Source organism: Copidosoma floridanum, unplaced genomic scaffold, assembly GCF_036245765.1.
Source record: "Copidosoma floridanum isolate Cflo_tuat_1 unplaced genomic scaffold, Cflo_Japanese_pri ptg000008l, whole genome shotgun sequence".
In the NCBI taxonomy this organism is placed as follows: Eukaryota; Metazoa; Arthropoda; class Insecta; order Hymenoptera; family Encyrtidae; genus Copidosoma; species Copidosoma floridanum.
The window spans coordinates 5,709,717-5,734,988 of NW_028321885.1; the positions used below are offsets into that span (position 1 = coordinate 5,709,717).

Here is a 25,272-nt window from a genome sequence, read left to right on the forward strand (position 1 = left end):
TTAGAAATGGGTGTGGCAATACACCCCCCCACATAGGTGGTGAGTGGGTGGCCCCCACGACTAGGCCAAGTAGGCTGTCGTGGTAACCCAGTATTAAAAAAAAAAAAAAAAATAAAACATGTAACCTAACGGAAAAATCATTTGAAATTGGCTTTGTAAGATCAATATAGAGCTCTCATTATTTTTTTGTATGAAAGAATACTATTAGATAAGCTTATTTTATTTTTAAATAAATTTATATATGTATATTTTTTTTTTTTTTTTTTTTTATTAACAAAAAAAAAAGGGTCAAGTATGCTTAAAAACGTGTATGTAAGCTCATCCTTATGAGAAAAGTAACTTCCAGCATTGTAGCATATATTTGCACTCCTCTGACCTCTCTGAATTGTGTTCTCAAATAACAAAAAAAATTTGTGAAAGAAGAAAACGTAATAAAAATCAAATATTGTATTTATACAGTACAAAATTTTTTTTTTGTATTCATGAAAATTCTGAAAAAATGTGGAAAAATTGTAGAAACAATAATTTTTTTATTTTAAAAGTAACAAATTAATTATAAATAGATAAATGTTCCGATTTTTTGAAAAAAACATCTACCAAAACAGTATATTTTATTGATTAACCTATAAATTTTATGTAAAATGAAACTAAATAAATGAATACACAAGAAATAAAAATTTACATTGAAAATAAGTTACGAACTGTAGGACAAAATTAAGTCATCGGTTTTCCCATGTCGGGCCAGCTCATAGCAGAGTGGGTTAAGAGCTTGCCCAGTGTGCTAAAGGAGGGGGGCTCAAATCTCTTTGAAAACTACTTTTTTTTTTTTTTTTTTTTTCGAAATTGGTTAAAAGAAAAAATAAATAAAATTTAAAATGTGTGGTGTGGTGTGATGAGATAACGTTGTGTAGTGTGGTGATATGACGTTGCGTGATGCACTAGGGACCAGAAGTACGTCAAGAGGGGTGGGGCGAAGGGGGAGAATCAAGCAAAATCTACTTTAGTTACACTTTTTCTTAAGGTCACCAATCTGAAATCGTTGATTTTCTCCGTAGAGCAGAACGCGCCTATAGAGGTATAATTAAAAAAAAAAAAAATAATAACATTTCATTTCTTAAATAATGATTGCACTTGTAACTAAAGCATACTATATACATATTCATGTTAGATTGAAAATGAAGACATAATTTATCGAGCATGCATTATCCACAATATATCTACCATGTGTGTATATGCATATACAAATCCATGTGAGCTCAAGCAATCGTTTCACCTCGGTATATTTCTATGTATATAGATTTATGCATTACACCGTTAGGGAAGCATAAGTACGGCAAAAAATATATAAATAGTAAGAGAGAAGCGTACTTCATAAATAGTTTTAGTAATCAACAGATCAAGAGGGGCATTCAACGTATGGGAACACGCTTTCCTCTTATCAGTCTAAAATATTTTCAGCGATGGTGGCCCTGTAAAACACGTATTTTTACGACTACTAGCTCTAGGAGAAAAGAGCAGATGTCAAGCTGTCAAAGCTTACCTATTAAAGAATATATTCTAACTACAGAACGTTGGGACTAGGTCTGATTCGTTTTTACCTTATAATTGTAGAAAAACAAAATTTATGTATAAATTGCAAAACCTTTCATCTATGAAAGTATCCAAATTTTTTAACTCTTGTAACAGTCCACATGGTACGATAAATTAATTATTACTTACGTCTGTTGACACTAAATTCTATTACTTGTGTAATTTTTCTGCACATGGTGTATTTTGCACCTTCAACATGCTCTGAGCAATCTTTTTTTAACGCATCAGGAGGGTCTTTCTCAGCACATCGACTGTCCTTACTGCTATTACACTCGTAACAGCGAAGTCCATCAACACCTGAAAATTTAACAGTTATACCCAATGAATAAAGACATTGCGCTTATAACATTTTTACTTGTAATAAATATTTAATTTTTAAATAAAAAGAGTTCAATATGTAGTAGTTCTATATAGGTTGTTGTTGTGAAATTGGTATACAATTTTTAGCTTCTCATAAACAGAGTTAAGAAGATTTCGTAGTTTTTGGTGGGATGTATTCATTCACTGAAAAAAATAAGTGATGCTCTTGAGCACATAAGATGTCTGCATGAATTTTGTCAGTGTTTATTACTACTGAAAATATTCAGGTGACTTGTCGTGTTATTGATCAGGTGACATGTCAGGTCAAAAGTCGTGCCAATTTACCATATAGAAGTATCGTATAGAATTGTCATGTGGATTCTTATAAGCTAGATTTTCGGCGATTCAAAAATGAAAAAGTAAAACTTGTACTTCTAACTGCTTAAAAGCTGTGAGAATAGCTAATATAAATAGTAAAAAAAGTGCCCCTTGGCTCCAGTCAAGGGATTTGAACTTGGTCTGAATTATTGGTAGTGAAGTGTCTTTACCACTTGGCCAGAATGGATTAGACACTCGAGACAGAATTTACGTCCTTATCAGGTACACGTAAAAATAATGTTTATTTTATGATTTGGTGAATAAGATTTCCTCCTTAGTTACCTAGTTGATGATTAACTTTTTGGAAATGTACATTTTATATTATTTCGTGTCTCTTAATACGTTCGTCAACAGTAAATTTAGTAATTCATTTTACAACTACTTTTCGTTCACGGATTTTACTTAAACTTTGCAGATACTTTACTTTCCAAGGAAAAAAGTCTATTCTTAGAAATGTTATAAATTTGTTTCAACTGCTACAACAAAGTTGTATATTACCTTTTCCTCTTGAATACTTTAATGTGCGTATCGAATACCAACAGAAATGTCTTTAAGATAATGCTTTTTACAATTTCCAATTCTAGTTAAGATATCAATTTTCAAGTTTTTGTTTGAATCTAATAGATTTTGAAAAAACGTTATTTAATGTATAAGCTTACGTTGCAGGAATTTATATAATTTATCTGATTACCGTACAAAGCTATATTAGCTATATTAGCTATTTTAACAGCTTTTAAGCAGTATGAAGTACAAGTTTTACTTTTGCATTTTTGAATCGCCGAAAATCTAGCTTATAAAAATCCACATGACACTTTCACATGAAAATTCTACAGATACTTCTGTATAATAAATTGGCACGATTTTTGACCTGACATGTCACCTGATAAATAACATGACAAGTCACCTGAATATTTTCAGTAGGGTAGGCAAATTTTTGAGAAAGAAATTTAGGTTTTATTTTATTTGTCGTAAGCAATTTAATGTTCTTCGATGTGTGATTTTAGAAGCTAGTGATGTTTTCAAAACAAAACAAAATAAATAATAATAGCTTAACTCTTAAGAAAGACACCTGTATAAAAAAATACATCTCTTTCCAGGCATCTAAAAGTGATATTGTTAATAAGTTGTCAAAGCACTATAACTAAGGAGTGCTTCTGCTACACGAGGAGTAGATCTGACAATATCGCTGCTAACGAAGCATCATGTACCAACCCAGCCGTGAGCACTAATATTTAAATGTGATTTAAGTGTCACATGATAAGTGTCCCAATTCGATAATGGCTTTTTTTAATTTTAATTTTATTAACTAAAAGAATGTATGAAAAGATGACATTGTTTCTTACACACAGCAAATTCACTACAAGGAATCAATAAAAGTTTATTTAATAGTTGATGAATAGTGTTTAAAATTTGATTATAAATGCATATGTATAATAGTTACAAGTATTTACTACCGTATTTTCGTATAAAAATCTTAAGCGACTTTATTTTTGTACATGTACACGGAGAGATCTCTGGTACTACGGTAGTATGTATAGCCGCGTGCAACAGTAGTATAGTGCGTCGTATACGACTGTAGCGCCCGCGCGCCACAACGAAAGTATATGGCTTCTGCTACCGTAGTATACAGGCCTCCGTGCAACTGTAGTGCGTGAACTATACTACCGTTGCTTCTGCCTTATACTACAGTTGCAACGCTGATATACTGAATTGGTATATTACCTCGCTTACCAACTTTGCTCGGGAGCCATACCAAATCGGTATTGACCCCAAGCAAATGTGCACACACACACATACACACATATAAGTGTATATATATGTATATGTACGTCGTTTGATGCGGCGGCGGCGGTGCTGCACTATACATATATATCTATAACCTCGTGTTTGCCGCTCGTTGGAATGTATACGTATATATATATATATTTTTTTAACAAATGATTGCAAAATACGTACTGCTATTTATACGAGATTAATTTCATTGTAATTGACAAAAATAAATAGTTAAAATACATACGTTGCTATTTGTAAATAAAATTAATTTTCAAATGATTTATTGTTAAAATACATGTTTTTCATTATGACTATCTTTTATTCAATTGCTTAATACAATACGAGTCCTTTTTTGCGAAACAGAGGCTATCAGCATGAACCTTATTTTTGCAATATACTATTGAGGGCTATTTTAGAACGCGTAGAGCTGTTGAAAACGATGTATGTGTATTTAATTACTATTTCATTTCAGATAAAATTACCTATTGTATACATTATTTTCAGCAGCGCATATATATGCGTTTATTAGATCCCATCCGGTGTATAGTAGTATGCTATACTGTATGAAGCTCGAGAAAATATTATATTGTTTATTGTATGTATATATATATATATACATCCCAACGAGCGGCAAACACAAGGTTATAGATATATATGTATAGTGCAGCGCCGCCGCCACCACCGCTGCCGCATCAAACGACGTACATATACATATATATACACTTATATGTGTGTATGTGTGTGTGTGCACATTTGCTTGGGGTCAATACCGATTTGGTATGGCTCCCGAGCAAAGTTGGTAAGCGAGGTAATATACCAATTCAGTATATCAGCGTTGCAACTGTAGTATAAGGCAGAAGCAACGGTAGTATAGTTCACGCACTACAGTTGCACGGAGGCCTGTATACTACGGTAGCAGAAGCCATATACTTTCGTTGTGGCGCGCGGGCGCTACAGTCGTATACGACGCACTATACTACTGTTGCACGCGGCTATACATACTACCGTAGTACCAGAGATCTCTCCGTGTACCTTTAAGAAAATTTCTTTTATATCATTTCTATTATTAAACACATAAAATTATTAAAAAATACACAAATAAATATACGTAATAACTCATACAACATTATTGATAAATACTCAACGTATTTAAAATTACAAAGATAATTTTTCTAAATAATTGATAGTTTTATCTCGAATTTTAGTAGTTTTTGTTATTTGCGATTTAATGTTGCTACATCAGCCTTTAAAAAAATTATCCTTTTTTCTTTTCATTCAGTTTTATATTTGTAAGTTAAAGCATTGTAACTAGTATTGAAAAAGTATCATCTATTTATTATACTACTACTTATAATATATTTTATTGGCTCAAACGATTTTATAAGTTCTTTTATATCTGCTTCGTTTTGTAGTTTATTACTCATATGATCTATTAATTTTGCGTTTGCTACAGTGTCATCAATCATTAGAAATAAAGTAGACAATTTTTTAAAAAGCATAACATTAAAAAGAGCATCATGAGCGCTTTCACTAGAAAAAAATAAAAATTCGTTTCCTAAAAAAGTTAATTTACATCCACTGGCCCGCAACGGAAATCTTTTTTTAATTACGATGAGGTATTTGAGAATCCAAAAATAACATTTTGAAACTCTTTTATAAGGCTTAAATCTTGGTTAGCTAATAATACGCTTACTATTGAAGTCACAGTTTTGTGCGATAAAAATGCAGTTTTTGTTCAACTTTGAAAAAAGATCCATTAAAAAAAAAATTAGTTAAACGCAACTTGTCGAGGAAGTGCATCAACATCATTTACTTTTTGAAACAATTATTTTTTTAACAAAACTTAACCTGTTGACTAGCGTATCACTTGCATCCATTGCGTTAGTTCGTAAAATAAAACAATTAAAATGTCAGTTTTAATTTTCATTGATGTTTGTAAGATATCTTTTGATAAGTAAGAGCCTCCAGCCTTGATGACATAATAAACAAAGGAAGATTCTGGTGAACTATCAGAAAATTAAAGGAGTATTTTTAACAGAATAATCAACTTGAGACTCATTATTGCAATGTTCATTGAAACATGCTATATTGCTTTTGTATGTATCTCCTTCAGTATTTTCCCCTCTGTTTAGCAATAAAGAATGTTTTGCTTTCAACTGTAACCACTGCCTTTTGAACTATGGTTTGCTAGCATTTTTCTTTCCTTAATAAGTTTACTTATTCCTTTATTGGCATAATATTTTAAGACCAAGCTGCTATGAATATTTAGACAATCTAAATTTAAAGTTTTTTCCTACGTAAGCAACCACATAATTTTTTTTGTGATAGTACAGGCAAATTTATAATTTTTACATTAAGATGTGCCGTAAAATATAAGTTTTGGAGCTTTACTGTACATCGAATTATTTAAGTGCTTGTTTGCCTGACTGCTAACGGTGGATAAAAGTTTTACATCATTCTCTGACAGTTAAAAAAACATTATTTTGAAAGATTTGTTTTTAATTTCATACAATAATAACTTTAATTGTATTATTCATATCTAATTGTATTACAATATTCTCAATTCTAGTATTTTTAAAAACTGCCGTACTACTGCTGTCTTTATCTCCTATGAGCACACCAACTTCAATATGAGCTTTCTTCAAAATTTTACTCTTCATTCTTAATTCAACAGCTTCAACAGATTCCGTGGATTTTGAACATCCATAAAAATTAAGTCTGCAATTATGATCTTGGATTTTTCCAGTATTCTTATCAGCTTCGCAGATTCTACATTTACTATTTTTAAGGTGGTTTATCATACGTGTACTGTCTAATTGCGTGAAATCAGACCATCAGACCTACAAACATCCGGTCATGACGCTACCGCAGCAGAAGTAATCTATGTGTTTTCATACATAATCACCTTTTCGATAGCTAATACCAAAATATTACCTGGCACGCCCAAATTTTTTCGATATCATTGAGAAGCTTATAATTTCTAGTTTTAATTCCTAATTCTATACAAAGAAGTAGCTTATATTTTGCAAAATATCGTTACATTTTTAATCAATATTGTATGGCCCTCCATACGAGCCCAAGTTCAACATGAATTTTTAGAGATTTGTTTTCAAAAAATTGCCTGACAACACAGCTATAAATTTTTAGAGGTGATTTGGTTCATATTTAAATATAACCCCTCGAAGTTTCCTTGATACTTTAGGTATTTCGATTTCGTAGTGAAACACCTCAATACAGTAATCAAAAAATTTTCCACTCTGCATACCAATCCATGCCCAATAACCAATAAGGCTATCGTAGCTGTAGCCGTTGCTTCGCTGACTCTAATCCATATGGTACGAAGCCAAAATCCTTACCACGCTGTTTTTTGTTTAGTCATGTGATTCTTATGGTACAGTCAAATAACCTTCTTACAACTCTGTGGGTCTATTAAATGAAAAAGAAAGTTAAAGGAAATTTAAAAAAAATAGTAATCGTATATTATATTCGTAGCACATACTTTTTTTTATTTCACACGTATACAGATTCTTTCATGTTTCTTATACAGTAAATACAATCTAAGCACATAACATTAATGCTTTCGATTAATCAACCAAGTCAATAAAAAATTATGCTATTATGTAAAATATTGTTATGAAAATAAAATTATGTTACACAAAGATTACAATACATATAAAAAAAAGATTGCGTTTAATGTATTTAATTTAAATAATTGATTACAGTACAATAAACTTGTAAATAAAAACATCGTGAATATAAAAATAATCTTATATAATTATCTGTTGTGACATCCCATGTCATATACTTATTATTCATCACTTCAAAATACAGAGTTTCGTTGTAAAAAAACAAAAACAAAAGATCAGCAATCTTCAAACATCGAGCAGTACACCCACTTCTGCAATCGCGTGACGTATAACTTACTTCTTTTGAAACAAGCTACTGTCGCAAAACTTGAAATAGGCGTGAAACCTTCAAATAATTTTATAAAACGCTCATTTTACAACATCTATTAACACTGGTACATCCAAGAATGTAAATAATCAAAAATTTTAACATTCCTTACTGCGTATATCCATAAGAAATATTATACACAATTTCGAAATCAACTTCTACTGTGCTTGTGTCAATCGAAAGTAATAAGGTTAAGCTCTGATTGGTCGTTCAAATTCCCAAATTGACGTGTCCTCCTTAAATGCAAGAGTATAAAAATTCCTTGCACTTAACAACATTCACCTTTTCTCGTTCATTAATTGCTCTAAAGTAACTGTCAAGGTCAGAGAGTGAGTTCTAATGCGTCTTTTAAGCTAATATAAGACATAATTCGGTGATTAAGCTGCGTTTGAAAAGCGTGCATTTTAAGCAAATGTATGACTGAGTTCGATGACTAAGCTTTGTAAGAAAATCTCGATCAAAGCAGGCCACTGCAGACTCGCGCCTCAGAAGTGAATCAAGGAGAAACCAAAAAGAAAGGACCGTAAACTTCGGTTCCAACGTTAAAAACAGCAGCCTAATTATTTGTCATCGCCACGAGTACCCTCTTGTGTAGGATTAGGATAATCGTTGCGGTCAACCTTGCAAGATCTTGCAACTGTCTGTGTGCAAGCGGCGACTAACTAAAGATCATTAAAGTAAGTTAAGTTAAAAAAAAACAATAAATTTTCTAATGATTGTAAATACAAATCTGAAACATTATAATTTATATTATTCGTAAGACTTGTTTCTGACTTTACTAAATTTATTAAATCATGAGACAAGATACCATTTTGTTGTTGATTAATTTAATTTTTTTAATTAAAATATTTTAATTATTAAACTACATGAAATATTCCAAGATTCAAAATTTTAATCGATAGAATCATACTTTTTTACTTTGATGTATAAATTAAATACCAAGGAAGTAGAAAAGCTCTGGCGATTCCAGCTCAGGTGGGCTTGAGTCACCAGGTAATTTTGGCCCACTCATTCTCCCTGGTAAGCAGACCCTTCTTTTCGGGTGGAGTAGTTCCTCCTGCAGCCAATGGGCAAGCAGGAGCTATGGCTTCAACGCGCTCTTTGTGCGACAGTGTTGCGATATACCCAAGACTTCTCTTGGGTGCTCTTGGCTAGTAGCGCAAGCGCAGAAGAACCATGCTCTCTCTCTCACTGGGCAGGTAGGAGTAGGGGAGCCCCCCTACCTAGCCTTTAACTTAAGCCCCGCCCACTTCTCACAGCTTAAATACTACTTTTGACCCTAGCTTCTGGTAGCTCTCGATGGTCGAGCGGACTAAGAGTTTTGCGCTCGCTTGACTCGTAGCTAGGTACTCTTCGATTCCTTACCATGACGTTTTTTTTTTTTTTATTATTATTATTAATATTATCATTACTATTATTCATATTATTATTAGTGTCATTATTATTATTATTATTATTATTATTATTATTATTATTAATATGAATTATTAGAGCCGTAATTAAATGCGCAATAAAAATACTAAAATTAGCAGATACTCTTTCCTCACCACCTTGCGGTAAGTATCGGGGCGCGTTTTTTTTTTTTTTCAAGAAAAAATTAAGGAATAATTTAATTACTAAGAAAAGAATGATGAAGCTATGACTCAAACTAAAATAACATTCGAAAAATTAAGTAACTTTAAAAAGATTTATTAATAAATTATCATTTTTTCGGAATAAACTAAGTTTACAAAAATAATAAAAAATGAATAAACTGGACTAATAAAAAAATATTTATTACTACCGTAATTTTTTTTTTTAGTGGTATCCCACATAGGCCTATTCCACTAATGATGATGTCTGAATGAATATCTTAAAAAACACTTAATTCAAACAAAATTAAGAACAGAATAATTAAACTTAATTTTAAAACTAATAAGTTATAATCTACTTTAAAGCAATCATCAATTCAGAAATTTACATAAAGTATCAAATTAATAATTTTAACAAATAAATCAATTACTACAATTCTAAGCAGTCTTCTTTAAGTGACTATCAACGTTACTCTGATAAACAACAACTATTTCATACGAACACTTATAATACAGGATTTAATGAAATATCCCTTAAGTAAACTTATTTGGATAGTAACAAAAAAATCTTAGGTTTTTAAATAATACTGTAAAGTGACACAAATCTAATGACTAATTTAAACTTTTTCAAATAGACGTATACTATGTACACAATAAATAAATAAATGAATGAAATTTATTACATGTAATTAGAATTAATGTAATTTCTTATCTAAATATAACTTTTTTAATTAAATTGCAATCGATACAAAACAAAGCAATAATTTCACAGACTCTAAATATTTAAAATTGTAGCTCTAAAAATAAAAAATTAAATATTAAATCTTGCACTTTATCGTAAAAATAGCTAAGAATTAATTTGCATGAAATACACAAATTGTAGGAGCCATTTTAAACTAAATTAGTATGAAGTTAAAAAAATTTTGAAACACCTAACTAATTACAAGTTGCCTTGAATTTTGATTTCTGGATCGTCTGTTGAATCGCGTTTATACATTTTAGAGTTAAATAGTTCAAGATGTTCTTTAGAAATTTTAAAATTGATTGGATTAATACTTTTAATTGGAAAATAAAACAAATCGTGCTAAGTAAATGAATTTTATTTCTAAAAAACTGATCATTTATTAATAAATCTTTCTAAAGTTACTTAATTTTTCGAATGTATTTTTAGTTTGAGTCATAGCTTCATCATTCTTTTCTTAGTAATTAAATTATTCCTTAATTTTTTTTTGAAAAAAAAAAAAAAACGCGCCCTGATACTTACCGCAAGGTGGTGAGGAAAGAGTATCTGCTAATTTTAGTATTTTTATTGCGCATTTAATTACGGCTCTAATAATTCATATTAATAATAATAATAATAATAATAATAATAATAATAATAATAATAACAATAATAATAATTATAATAATAAAAATAATAATAACAATAATAATAATAATAATAATAATAATAATAATGACACTAATAATAATATGAATAATAGTTATAATGATATTCATAATAATAATAAAAAAAAAAAAACGTCATGGTCAGGAATCGAAGAGTACCTAGCTACGAGTCAAGCGAGCGCAAAACTCTTAGTCCACTCGACCATCGAGAGCTACGAGATGCTACGGTCAAAAGTAGTATTTAAGTTGTGAGAAGTGGGCGGGGCTTAAGTTAAAGGCTAGGTAGGGGGGCTCCCCTACTCCTACCTGCCCAGTGAGAGAGAGAGCATGGTTCTTCTGCGCTTGCGCTACTAGCCAAGAGCACCCAAGAGAAGTCTTGGGTATATCGCAACACTGTTGTGCGAGCGCTGCTTGAGGTTGCATGCTCCACCTGCAGCGCTACTTGAGTTTGCGCGCACTGTTTAAGTTTATGTGCGCTACAATGTGCAATAGTACCTGTAGTGCCGCGTGCGCCACCCGCTGACCTGCAACGCAGTTCAAGTTTGCGCGCGATGCAATGTGCAGAAGTCGTCTAGCAGTGCTGGTTTGGGCGCGCTGTTTGAATGTGCAAAATCGTGTGCTGCTCGTCTTCCCAAGTTGCTATGGCCGCGGGATTAGCAGCATTAGTATTAACTGGAGTTTGCAACAAGGCATTTAGGTATATCGATTCTTGCTCTTGTAAGTATTAGCTCATTACATTAACAACTATCTCACGATAGACTTTAGCAAAACCTAAGATCATATTCAGTAGAAGCATAAAATTAAAGTATCCGTTATCATTAGTAAGATCATCATTTTCTTCTCCATCACCAAGCCAACCTGAATTTATTCTAAATTTTGTATCAAGACAAAGTGATAACCAACTTTTTATAAGGGTTGTTAAACAAAAATTTTTGCACTTATCCACCTGTGGCATTTATATCATATATGGCAGATAGCGTTGTTTATTACCGCAGTATTTGTTACTGCTGTATTTTCATCTGCTTTGACCAATCTTCCATAACACATGTAAAAAACTTCTGGATGGTAAAAGACACAAATCTTGATGTTAAATTGAAATACAAATTTCATCGCTGTTACCATATGTTGACGATGCATATGGCTGATGAGCATAAATCTCATAGTGCGCGCTGGATTCATCAAATGCGACTGGTTCTAAATATTTCGAATCTCGTCCATTTTGTATACGACGATAAAGTATCCAACTTATTTTCAACCAGGGTTTCTTATTTTTAAACAGAAACTTTTTACAAACTGTATGTTTTAAAAAGTTAGTTTTTTATTAGTTGGCTGTTTTCTTCGATGTCTCAATGCTGTGATGGACTGTTTTCTCTAACGTCTGAACGATTTTGAGCTCGTTGTTGACTGAGTGCTGAAGTGCATATGGAGCTGCCTTTATGATTTGTTTGATTATAAATTAATCCCACTTGGAAGAGGGTTTTATATGCAATCTTACAGTTATGACTTCGACACGATAATTTACTAAATTACTATCCGGATGTACTATACGCAGTTGTATATGATCAATGATACGTCCAATAATCGGCAAATAAATTGTTTGTGAAGAAACTTCAATATGTTTATATCCCGGTAGTACACTTGGAAAAAATTGTTAAATTCAACTCTTAAGGAGGTTGGGAAAAAAAGTTTAAAATAGAGAAACGTGCCAAAAAAATGTATGTTATATTTGATCATATAAAGAGTGCACATGAGTTTTTTCAGATTTTTCACCACGGGAAAGTTTCGAGACAAAAATTATGAAATATTGACGGTTTAACACGGACTCTTATGAGAAAGCAAGATTAGGTTTGCCCTTTAATTGAACATAAGGTGTGCTCTAAATGTGTTGGAATAAAAAAAACGTTTTTATAGATACCTTGGTAAAAAAAAGATGATCGACAAAAAAAATCAAGCCATTTTTCAAAAATATGAGCAGTTACAGTCTTACAGATTCAAGTTTGTAGAGTGCAAGAGGAGGTGCGAGGTAAAGGGGGCTCAGCTGTGCGGGCAAGGGGGACTCCCCGTTTCTCGACTCTCTAAAGAATACTCCCAAACCTCCTTAAAGCATTTATTTTTAAAACAGCTACAGTTAAGTCTGAAATATGAGTGGTGTTATTGTTTTGAACTCGCTGAGTAAAATTTAATAGACGGCCTTTACAATCCTTCGGTTTAAAATCAATGGTATAGGTGCACTTAATAACACTTCAAAGCGTATTATTGTTCGGCATAGCATCAAGAGTAATGTTGCGAGGTTGTAATACCTCAATTAAAAATAACCTATTATCTTTGATCTCATAACTACCAGTTGGTAATACAATAACTTGACTGTCAACATGAAATTTATTACGATTTTTATCAATATTTGGAATTGAGTTGAGTGACGAAAGTTCTACTAAACCATCAACAGAAGAAGTACCAGAGAGGCTTAGTGTTAATGTTCCTTCCATCGTTGTCAAAGTATAACTAAAAGGTTTCTCTCGATGTAAGAAAGTTATATTTGTTTTGAAAGAAACTTTAAGCAGAAATGACCGCAGTTGTAAGCGTCAAATTTTTGATAACTGCTTTGCTTGTAATTATATTCCACCTTATTAACTTTTAGATTTAACATTAAGATTTATCAATCACCTACCAGTGAGTTCCAAGTCCATTCTAATTATCAAGATTAACAATAGCTGTTTCAGAAAACCGCGGGCCATCAGCAGGTTGGTTTTTTCTTACAAAAACTCTGCGAAAACGGAAAATTTCCAAGACTTTAGAATATTTCATAAAATATATGTAGGTCAGAGCTGTATTAGGTAATTTTACTTTTTTAAACTTTTTTTGATGTTTTTTTTTAACCTGTTCCAACATGAGGGCTTTAATAGACTTTTAATTCAGTTTTATGAGGTTTAAGATAAATACCTTTTTCGAGGGCTGTAGCTTCCATGGTTTGATTATATCTCTGACTGTTGGCTAGCTACATTTCAGCTGACTTAGTAGCATTGATGCTCTTAATAATTCCTGCTATTCCATTGACTATAGCACCAGTTCCACTCAAACCAGCAAACAAAGAAACTAGAGGTATAGCTCTACCAATTTGAGTAGGAAGGCGTAAGATGCAGGGAATTTAAACATGCTTTTTACCACTAGATTTTTTAACTGGAGTACAAGCATCTCTCAAAACACTCCTAATGACACCTCGAGCATTTTTGCTTTTGGTATTTATGTCTTGTGAAGCAGCTTTAATAATTTTACTTAAAATACTACCTTTTTTTAACCTACTCTTTTTTTTTTTCCTTTTCTACATGCCTTGTTTCTTCTTCTTTCTCCCGTTTTTTAGCCACATACCAAATTTACTCTCAAGCTTTATACTGTCGGTCTCACCAAAGTAGTTGCTGCTTTTTCACCAATACTTGAACCGAAAGCATTAGCTCTTTGCCAAGCCTTATCAGCTCAAATTTCATCTGCTTCGTTCCTGGCTTTGAAATTTTGTTGATTTTTTGAGTATGCTATATCATGATTTTTACACGCAGCATCCAAAGGATTAACTCCTAAATCTCCTCTAAAAAAATGCTCAATAAGCTTAGTATCTGGACCGCAATAATCCCGGAAAATAAATCGCTACTCGTGAAAAATTTATGATATTACTAACAAGACTTCGTCTTCTCTTATGATGCATGATAATGATAATTAGTCCTCATCGGTTGGATCATGGCTCAGCGTTTGGACAATAAATAATGTAGTTATAGTATAAAAATTCGTTGCAATAAGAAGCTCTAAATATAAAAGCGTTATACTGTTTAATTATAAGAGCAGACATGGAATTTAAAGAACAGTCCATAAAATTACAAGTTCTAAATTTTAACTCTATTGTAAAACGAGAAACCGTTTGAATCGATATAATGAACTACTCCCTGATAGTATTCGCGCTGTATATTGTGGCTGATATAATTATGGTAAAACTAATTGCTTATAAGCTATAATCTTGTTTCCCAATGGAGTAAAGTTTGGAAATGTGTACGTGTCTTCTAAATCGCTGCATCAACGTAAATACAAGTTTTTAAATAATTTTTTAGAGCCTATAGAAGGTGTGAAATACTTACCTTCCAGCGAACACGAGACTATAGTCTCGCCAGATAATCTTTTACCAAATTCTATAATGATTTTTCATGATATAGCTTGTAAAAAACAAGATAATGTAAGGGCCTTTTTCTGTATGGGTAGACAAAAAAATGTTAACTGATTCTATCTTTGCCAGTCATGTGCTGGCAAATACTTCTATCTTTGCCAGTCATATGCTCAAGTACCAAAGCATCATGTTAGAGATAACGTTAATTTTTTAGTTTTATTCTGTCAAGATGGAGTTAACTTGAGGCATGTGTATAATGATCATGTAAACTCAGACATGCCATACATTCAATTTAAAAATTCATGCTCTAATTACTGGAATGATGATAAACATGAACTTGTTGTTATAAGCAAGAATACGCAAAATGAATAATGGTCACTACAGAAAAGGCTTTGATAATTTTGCTGTACATTTAGGATATACCTAGTGCAATCATGACAGTATGTGGCAAGACATTGGAGCATCATCATCATCATGAGAATTATCGTCATCATTATCATTATGTATGAACAAGAGGAATATGCTCTATGTCAGTTAGTGAAGGCACGAGAGGCTGTTAAAAAAAGTATAGACAATTAAAGTTTGGAAAAAATGAGACTAGAAAAGTGATTAGTGCAACTTTTAAATCAATTACAGACCCTCTAACGGAAATTTTTGCCGAAAAAAAAACAAACATAACAGTAATAGTAATAATTCTGTTACTAACAATTATTTGTATAATAAAAACGATGAAGTAAACAATAAAGTTGATAAAGAAAAGCACCAAAAGCAGTGAAAGTGATGTAACATTTGAGTCTGCCTTTACTGAAAGTGATGATATTACTGATTTACATGATACTGCTCAAAATCAATCTGTTGATTCAGTGCAAATCAGTAAGAATTCATTATATTGCTTTGTATACAATTTATTGGCAATTCAAACTCAAAGTAGTCAATTTAATTCATCAGGATTTCATGACTGGAGTAATGAAGTAAAACAATTTAATGAACACAAAGAAAGTGCAGAGCATGAAAATTGTTTAATACCTTACAGCAAACGAAAAAATATTACAAATTGTATTGATAAACGATTAGTGCTGCTTCTTAAAAATAAAAAAAAATACTGGATGGAGGGGACTCGTCGATTTATTAGAGCAATTTAATTTTTGGCATGTTGAGTTAAAGCTTTCCGAGGTGCTAATCAAGAACTGAGATCTAACAAAATGGTTACTGTCTAGGATTACTTGAATTCATACGCAAATACAACCTTTTTTTAAAAACTAATTTTGAAAATCATGGGAATAAAGGATCTGGTCATACTTTTTACTTATAAGCAAATATTTGTGAAGAACTTTTAAAATTGATGGCAAAACAAGTTTTTGATTGTATAATCAATGCACCCAAGGAAGCAAAGTATTATTTTAAAAGCGTAGATTTAACTCCTGATACTTCATATCAAGACGAATTGACTTTTTATAGTCACTAAGTCACCAATAATGGTCCAGTTAAAAGATTTTTGGTCATGGAGCTGAGTACTTGTCTGGTATCATCTTCACATTAAAAAAAATAACGGTATCAGTATCAAAAAACGAGCGTAGACTGTAATACTGTAGTAACAAAATTTTTCTATTTAGTCCAAAAGTTGTACACTTTTTTTTTAGCATTCACACGCAGGTGGCAAAAATTAGTAGCGGTCTTAAGTGCCAAAGAAAAGCTGCCTAGTCCGTTATCTAATACCAGATGGTTAGCTAGAAGTGATGCTATTACTTCTCTTCGTGACAGTTATTGCAATATTTAAAAATCTCTTTTGCTACTTTTGAATGATACAACACAATCAAGTGAGACTAGACTCAAGTCTTCAAGTTTATTCGAGAAAATACCTCAATTTAATAGTATGATTTTCTCACCATTCTTGGGATAATGTTTTATTTGAAATCAATTTAACTAACAGAATATTACAAAAAGAATCTATAGACTTGGCTGTAGTTGTTAATTTGCTTGATTCTCTTGAGAAATACTTTCACAATTTAAGAGATGAATTGTATAATTATACCAGCTAAAACAGATAAGAAGTGTTAGATTAAAGAAATTCGAAGAAAAAATAAAGAATCTCATTTTAATGAAGGAGACTCTTCAAGAATACAAATTTTTCATCCCATTATAGATTCTCTTTTTGTTAACCTTATAAACGAAAATTAGCGTATGGTAACATTAATGAAAATTTGAGTTTTTTTTTCTCATTTTCAAGAGATGACCGACTAAGCAATAAGAAAAAAGTGTCAAACACTAGCTGAAAAATATAAAATTAATATAAATACAGAATTTTCGATTTCTGAATGCATACATTCCAAGTTTTAAACTGCACTGATGAAAGATATTTTTCAGCTTTAAAATTTCTGAACTAGATGAGCACAGAAATACAATGCTCGATAAAAGATTGAATAATTTAGCACTTATGTTCATCAAATCGCATCTTTGTTACAACATTAACTTATGAAAAAATGCCACTGATTTCGCATTAAAAAAATCTAGAAAAAGACTGTAAAATGTTGTACATTCTTTACTATCATAAAAGTTTATATGTTAAGTATTGCTATGTTGTGTATTTCCGGGCTATATATATGTCTTACTCGCTATTATGTCTGTAACTCTTTGGTCGTCGTGTGTAGAGCTCCCTGCAACACGTTCAGTTCGCTCTACCTACGACAAGAGTTCACATGTGTCTGTATCCACGTATCAGTCAATCTTTTATATTAAACTCTACATTAAACATTTGTCGAGTCTTGTCTTTTGCCCATAAACAAATTTTTATTCACGCGACGTTCACTCTTGTTCTATTCGAAAAATACACTCGATGGACCTTTTATTTTTCACATTAATAGGTTATGGTCCCAGACCACGAGACTGTGTAATAAGTTCGAGAGTGAGGTGTGTGTTTTTGTTTCTTTGTCTTCGGTGAAGAAGGGCGAAAAGTTTTTTGTTACGAGGACACGAAACAGTGTATAGTGCAAAATGGCTCGACAAATCTCAACACGTCATATCTCGAGGTTCGACGGTAAGAACTTCCAGGCATGTAAATTCCAGCTGAAATCTATCTTCGTTACTAACGAACTTTACCTATAGTGTGGTTCGACGTATGTACCATAGGTTAGGTGCACCGCATATACAGGTCTTGAGCAGCTTTCATCTCAACTGGTATTGCTGACACATTAAACTTCCGAACTAGCACTGTACTACCAGTGGTACTCGGATGCCGCCAAATCTTTCTCAGTGTGGAGGTCGTGAGCAGTATGAGTGTTAAGCCGGCAGACGCAAGTAGCATGGAGGCGAAAGCGTGGGTGAAAAATAATGCGAAGGCCATGTACATTATCTCATCGTCCATGGAACCGGAGCCGATGCAGTGTTTTTTGTCGTGTGGCACGGCGAAAGAGATGTGAGATCGATTGCTGGCAATTCATGAGCAAAAGAGCGAAACGCACTAGCTGCTTAAGAGTCAGCGTTTTCATGAGTATCGGACGGATCCGTCTGACTCAATTTCGCAACATGTCACCAAAGTGCAAAACCTAGCTACGCAGCTGGTCGATTTGGGTCAGAATGTACCAGATTTGTTAATCATCTCGAAAATCCTGGCTAGCTTGCCAGCGAAGTACTGGCACTTACGTGCGGCCTGGAACAGTGTTGACCCCTCAAAATAAACAGTCGAATATTTACAAGAGAGGCTGATCAAAGAGGACATATTTGAACGCCGAGCATAAGGAAGCTGTGGCACTTGCTGCTACCTCAAATGCGACTCATAAAGGCGGTGCGAATCCAACGAAACCCAAGCACAAGGAAAAACGTCGAAGAAAGAAGGACGTTGAGTGCTATGTGTGTGGCAAGAAAGAATATTTCACGCGGGAGTGTCCAGATCGGCAGTTGACCTCTTAGAACATAAGTGGCTCGAAGGAATCAGAAAGTTCTCGGGACGTTGCGCTAGTTGCTATGAGCAGTCACAACTTTAAAAGCCCAGTGACGTTCAGTGCTGATACACGGGAGCCATCTACCTGCACGCGAGATAGCATGTCTACTTAACGCTGATAATGACGATGTGTGGTTTACCGATAGTGGTGCATCCGCACACACCACGTTCAGAAGAGAGTGGCTCACAAACCATCGTCCAAGGAGTTATTGATTTTTAGGAGCTTACTGCTAGTCTCAAAACATGGCATTAGCGCTTGGGATATCTAAGCGTGCGTGCTCTAAAGCAGCAAACTTCTAAGGAGTCCATGCAAGGAATAAAACTATCTAATCAGGATGCTTTCTTTTGTGAACCTTGCCAGCTCGGGAAATCCCATTGACTAAAATTCAACAAGGTAGTAAAAAGAGAGGCTAAGCCTGGTGAATATATACAAAGTGATGTATGTGGACCAATGCCAGTATATTGAATTGGAGGAGTGCGGTACTTTCTACTCTTCAAGGACGACGCATCCGGTTATCACCGTGCTTATTTTCTAAAGCACAAGAGCGACGTGTAAGAGCGCTCCGTTAAGTTCGAACAGGAACTAAGAAACAAGTTCGGAAAGCCCATAAAGTTCCTGAAGAGTGACAATGGTAAGGACTACACCAACGAGAGGATGAAGAGCCATCTTGCCTTACACAGCATAATTCTCGAATGTACTGCCCCTTATACTCCAGAGCAGAATGGTAAGGCGGAGCGCGAAAACCACAGACTAATAGAGTGTGCTCGAACTATGCTCAAGGCAAAAGACTTGTTCGAAAATCTCTGGGCTGAGGCAGTGAATGCTGCCACTTACCTTTTGAATAGAGTCTCTACAGTACCTCTTTGCCTTGGTAAAACTCCTTATGAAGTGTGGACCGGGAAGAAGCCTGGCCTTGGCCATGGGCGCGTCTTTGGCTCGGAGGCGTATGTGCACGTACCCAAACAGCTGAGCAAAAAGCTTGATGCTCGATCGACAAAACTATTGCTAGTTGGCTATCAGGACAACTCCAGTAATTACAGGTTGTTTGACCCAATTACAAAGAAGGTTACTGTTACTGGTGATGTCATATTCAACGAGTCATCTTAGAAAAAGCATGAGGTCGTTTGAGACGAAGACGCTTTTGTTCTTCCTGGAGATCAAATATCAAATCATGATGAAGCTGAAAAACATGAAGACCATGCTGACAGTGACAGTGAGGATCAATTAGATGCAGAAGATGTAAACAGTGGAGCAGATGGAGAAGAAGAGAACCCAGCGCCTGCTTAAGTGCAGTTAGACGTGGACAGGTGTTTGCGTGACAGGTCTAAAATTAACAAACTCGCACGCTATGATACTTATTATGCCTCTGCTACTGCACTCACCAACTACGAAAAAGCTGTAAATGATCCCGACGCTATAAAATGGCAGAAGGCAATTCAACACGAACTTGATGCACATCGTCAGAATGGAACGTGGACCATCGTACTTCGAGATGCTGCTGAACGGACCATCAACTCCATATGGGTATTTAAAGTCAACCACACCAGTGAAGAGGATGAATCCAATGTCAAAGCACGTCTATGTGCGCGAGAATTTATGCAACAAAAAGGTGAAGACTATACGAACACCTTCGTTTCTATCGTCCGGTACGACTCTCTTCGGATTCCACTAGCTCATGTCACACAGCTCGGTCTCGAGATAGTGACGTTTGACGTCCAAACAGCTTTTCTGTACGGAGAGCTGAAAGAAAAGATCCACATAGAAGTGCTCAAGGGTGTGCCTATGAGTGGTAACAATGTGGTGTGATTATTAAAAAAAACTCTTTACGGTCTTAAGCAGGCCCCAAGGTGTTGGAATGAAAAATTCAAATGTTTTCTTAATTTGTTTAAATTCAAAGAGATTAGTTATTTTGTCGGTCTGCAAATTTATAGTGATAAAAACAAGCAGCATTTGCTTATAAATCAAAGTATATATGTGAATAGTGTGCTTGTCAAGTTCGGCATGAATGACGCGAACTCGATTAGCACATTTGCTGATATATATATACATTGTTGCAAGCTTCCTCGCCTCCACGATCATAACAAAGCCCCATAACCTCTGACGAGCTGTCAGAATTAAAGCAGTGTTTGACAGCAAAATGAATAGAAGTTGTTGTATAAGGAGTTGTCACAATAGCTGTAATCCATCCTTTTTATCTTTTGATGGATAAAGACATAATTTCCTTTACATTGATACTTTTGTAGTTCTAATTCTCCGGAGAAATTACAGATGGAATCCAAAAAAAAGATTTTTCAGATTTGTCGTGATAACCACTTATACATCAACTTTTATTCATTTTGTTGTTACACATTGCTTCAATTTTGACGGCTCGTCAGAGATGTTGGGGCTTTGTTACGATCATGGAGGCGATGAAGCTTGCAACAATATACAGCATGATATGTAACGGTGGCATTTCCCGAGAACCGCGTGTAGAGCGATTTTTTCTGACGCGAACCCAGTTGGAATTACTTTTTAGGGCAAATAGCTTTTAAAATGAGAGCCGATTTAAAATACGTTCCAAACTACCCCTAAATGGGGTCGGAAATCTATAGCGCGCCCGCATGAACTCGCGACGTTACCACATTGTTATTGGAGCTTAGTCGGTAAGCAGTGAGAACTATATCCATGTGCGCACGCAAGAGCGTCAGCTACTGCTGGTAACTTTAAAGTTTGACGTAAAAATTTTTACTTTATGGTAAATATTGTCTGCTCCTTATGTTGTCAGTTATTTATCCATCACGCGCTTACTGTCTTTCTCACTCTCATGTTGGACAAAAACATCTTTAAATTTTTATACTTAAGTAATGTTACCTCGTATGAAAGTAAAATACCATATCAGTAGGGATTTTTCCACTCTACACGATAGTATTTTTGCAAAAATAGTCGAGCTCTCGGTCAAAAATATTGTTGTTAGGTATGTCTTGCTTACGTTCCCGGGTATGTCGTCTGTACACGATTTAGAACGAGTCCATTCATAAATTGCAATTATAAAGTACCCAGGAAGTACCCGCCAAGTGCCCAGGAAGTACCCGGGAAGTACCCACCAAGTGCCCGGGAAGTACCCGCCAAGTGCCCTCCAAGTACCTGGAAAGTGCCCGCCAAGTGCCCAGGAAGTACCCGGGAAGAGCCCACCAAGTGCCCGGGAAGTACCCGCCAAGTGCCCTCCAAGTACCTGGAAAGTGCCCGCCAAGTGCCCGCTAAGTTCCCGGGAAGTACCCGCCAAGTGCCCTCCAAGTACCTGGAAAGTGCCCGCCAAGTGCCCGGGAAGTACCCGAGGAAGTGCCCGCCAAGTCCCCGCCAAATACCCGGGAAGTACCCGAGGAAGTGCCTGGGAAGTACCCGGGAAGTGCCCAGGAAGAACCCGCCAAGTGCCCCGGAAGTCCCCGCCTAGTACAATACAGTCGGGTACTTCCCGGGTATTTGGCGGGTACTTCCTCGGGTACTTCCCAGGCACTTGGCGGGTACTTCACGGGCACTTCCCGGGTACTTTGCGGGCACTTCCTCGGGTACTTGGCGGGTACTTCCTCGGGTACTTTCCGGGTACTTCCCGGGCACTTCCTCGGGTACTTCCCGGGTACTTCCCGGGCACTTGGCGGGTACTTTCCAGGCACTTGGCGGGTACTTTACGGGCACTTCCCGGGTACTTGGCGGGCACTTCCTCGGGTACTTCCGGGGTACTTCCTGGGCACTTCCTCGGGTACTTCCCGGGCACTTAGCGGGTACTTCCCGGGCACTTCCTCGGGTACTTCCCGGGCACATCCTCGGGTACTTCCCAGGCACTTCCCGGGTACTTGGCGGGTACTTCCCGGGCACTTGGCGGGTACTTGCCGGGTACTTGATTATTGCAATTTATGAATGGACTCATTCTAAATCGTGTACAGACGACATACCCAGAAACGTAAGCAAGACATACCTAACAACAATATTTTTGACCGAGAGCTCGACTATTTTTGCAAAAATACTATCGTGTAAAGTGGAAAAATCCCTACTGATATAGTATTTTACTTTTATTCGAGGTAACATTACTTAAGTATAAAAATTTAAAGATGTTTTTGTCCAACATGAGAGTGAGAAAGACAGTAAGCACGTGATGGATAAACAACTGACAACATAAGGAGCAGACAATATTTACCATAAAGTAAAAATTTTTACGTCAAACTTTAAAGTTACCAGCAGTAGCTGACGCTCTTGCGTGCGCACATGGATATAGTTCTCACTGCTTACCGACTAAGCTCCAATAACAATGTGGTAACGTCGCGAGTTCATGCGGGCGCGCTATAGATTTCCGACCCCATTTAGGGGTAGTTTGGAACGTATTTTCAATCGGCTCTCATTTTAAAAGCTATTTGCCCTAAAAAGTAATTCCAACTGGGTTCGCGTCAGAAAAAATCGCTCTACACGCGGTTCTCAGGAAATGCCACCGTTACATATCATGCTGTATATACGTATAGTAGATGAATACAATCCGTCTTAGTGAAGTACTTTTCTTTCTGCACTTATTTTTATTAGAATTACACTTTTGAAAAACGAACGAAAAATTTTCTCTAATGAATCGAAAATCGCTATTGACTATATTTCAAATTTGTTACAACTGAATGAATTTCATTTATTTTTTCACATTTCTTAACAACTCAGGACGCAAAAAATTTAGTGTTCATTCAATAGTTTATTAAAAAATGAAGTTTTTGAATGTTTCATCATTAGTTGAGACGTCCTCGTGAATTTCACAGCTGGTTTTGCACATTTGGTTCAAATTTGACAAAATAGGCAGAGATCGCACCATCTTCAAATGACGTCAAAAGTGAAAGCACTATATAAAATAATTTTGATAGGCACACAAGCCTTTATAAAAGCTCTCACTACTAGAAATGTAAGCCTCTACTATAATATGTAGGACAATATGAACTGAGCTGCCCGTTATTGCTTTTTTCATGGATCTACGAGATGAAAACAATTCCACTATAATGTATTTTCATCAGATGCGTCTATTTATCAAGAAAACTTTTTTTAACACTATTGTCAACGGTTTCTTTTTTAATACCCACACACAGATACACACAAATTATAGCTATTTCTGAGAACGATGACCAATAGGCTCTGCATTGCTGTGTTACTCTATATATATATGCTGTTTTCAGTGGCATATTAAAAAATTGCCTCAGATTTAATGTGATCAATCACTTACACAGCAATGAGAACTTTATTTAACATAGCCTCCGAACCATCAGACCACGGCTTTGAAATACGCACAAGGGCAATAAGTTTTTTAAAAATGCGAGCCAAGAGTGTCAAGATAAGGTCTCGAACCCGGAACCCAGTGTTACAAAGATAAATTGCTTCTATTTCGCATTTTGTTGATATTATTACGGTTTACATTTATACATAACATTTACGAAAACAAACATAAACTAATAATTTTTCGTTTCTGTGTCAAAAATCTTTACAGTCGTAAACTAAAAAATTTCTTAAGGTATTAACAATTATCTTACGCACAAATACTATTCTGAGACTTGTTACTCAACGCCAGGGCAGTCTCCACGGAAGAGACTGAGGAAGAGTGGCAACTATCTGCCGCCCAAGCAAGTAGCGGTTCTCTCTAGTAACAGAGAGGGCTGCTGCCCTGGTTTTAACCCTTTCCGAATACTTATTTCTAGAAAAAAAAGGGTAGTGCTGGCCTTTGCGAGTCAGTACGACACTAAAAGAGATGCCAAAATGAAAAACGTCGATGCAAGACTAGCACCCTAGGTGGTAACCTCTCTGAGGGAACCCTCCGGCGGTTCCGATCCAGTGAAAGCCCGAGTGAATGCTACAGGCCCCACGGATTCTAGGGGGGGGGGGGGGCACAGAGACGTGTCTCATGGCCAACAGGGACTGCCAAATGTTCCATGGCCTTCTCTTACAGACAAAGGACGAAGAGGAAGCCTGTCGAGTATAGGCACTAACGACAACAAGGACAGCAACGTGTCAGTATTTAGCAACTAGACCCAGGAGGAGCTTGCCTCTTAAGAAAAAAGTATCGCTATGCTCAAAGTAAAGCAACAGCAAGTTGCTGCTAAAGTCCAATCAGCAACGAAAGACGTTACAGAGACGCTACAAATAATTAACGATAAGTACGGCAACACAGCGAACGCTGTTAAAAATGGGCTCGAAGCCGCGCTTAAACATCTTCAAGAGGCAGAAATGCTAAGAAAAG

General features: G+C 35.1%; 1 protein-coding gene across 1 annotated transcript in view; it reads right to left on the reverse strand.

The window, feature by feature from the left end:
• LOC149375277 (UPAR/Ly6 domain-containing protein crok-like) overlaps positions 1-13,920 on the reverse strand; it is a 164,637-nt gene extending 150,717 nt beyond the window's left edge. The window contains exons 1-2 of the mRNA XM_089589285.1: positions 13,896-13,920; positions 1,720-1,929 (exon numbers count right to left, since the gene is read on the reverse strand). Of these exons, the coding sequence (XP_089445411.1) occupies positions 1,720-1,929; positions 13,896-13,920 (235 nt within the window). The remainder of the gene's footprint in view (positions 1-1,719; positions 1,930-13,895) is intronic.
• Positions 13,921-25,272: the final 11,352 nt, after the last annotated feature.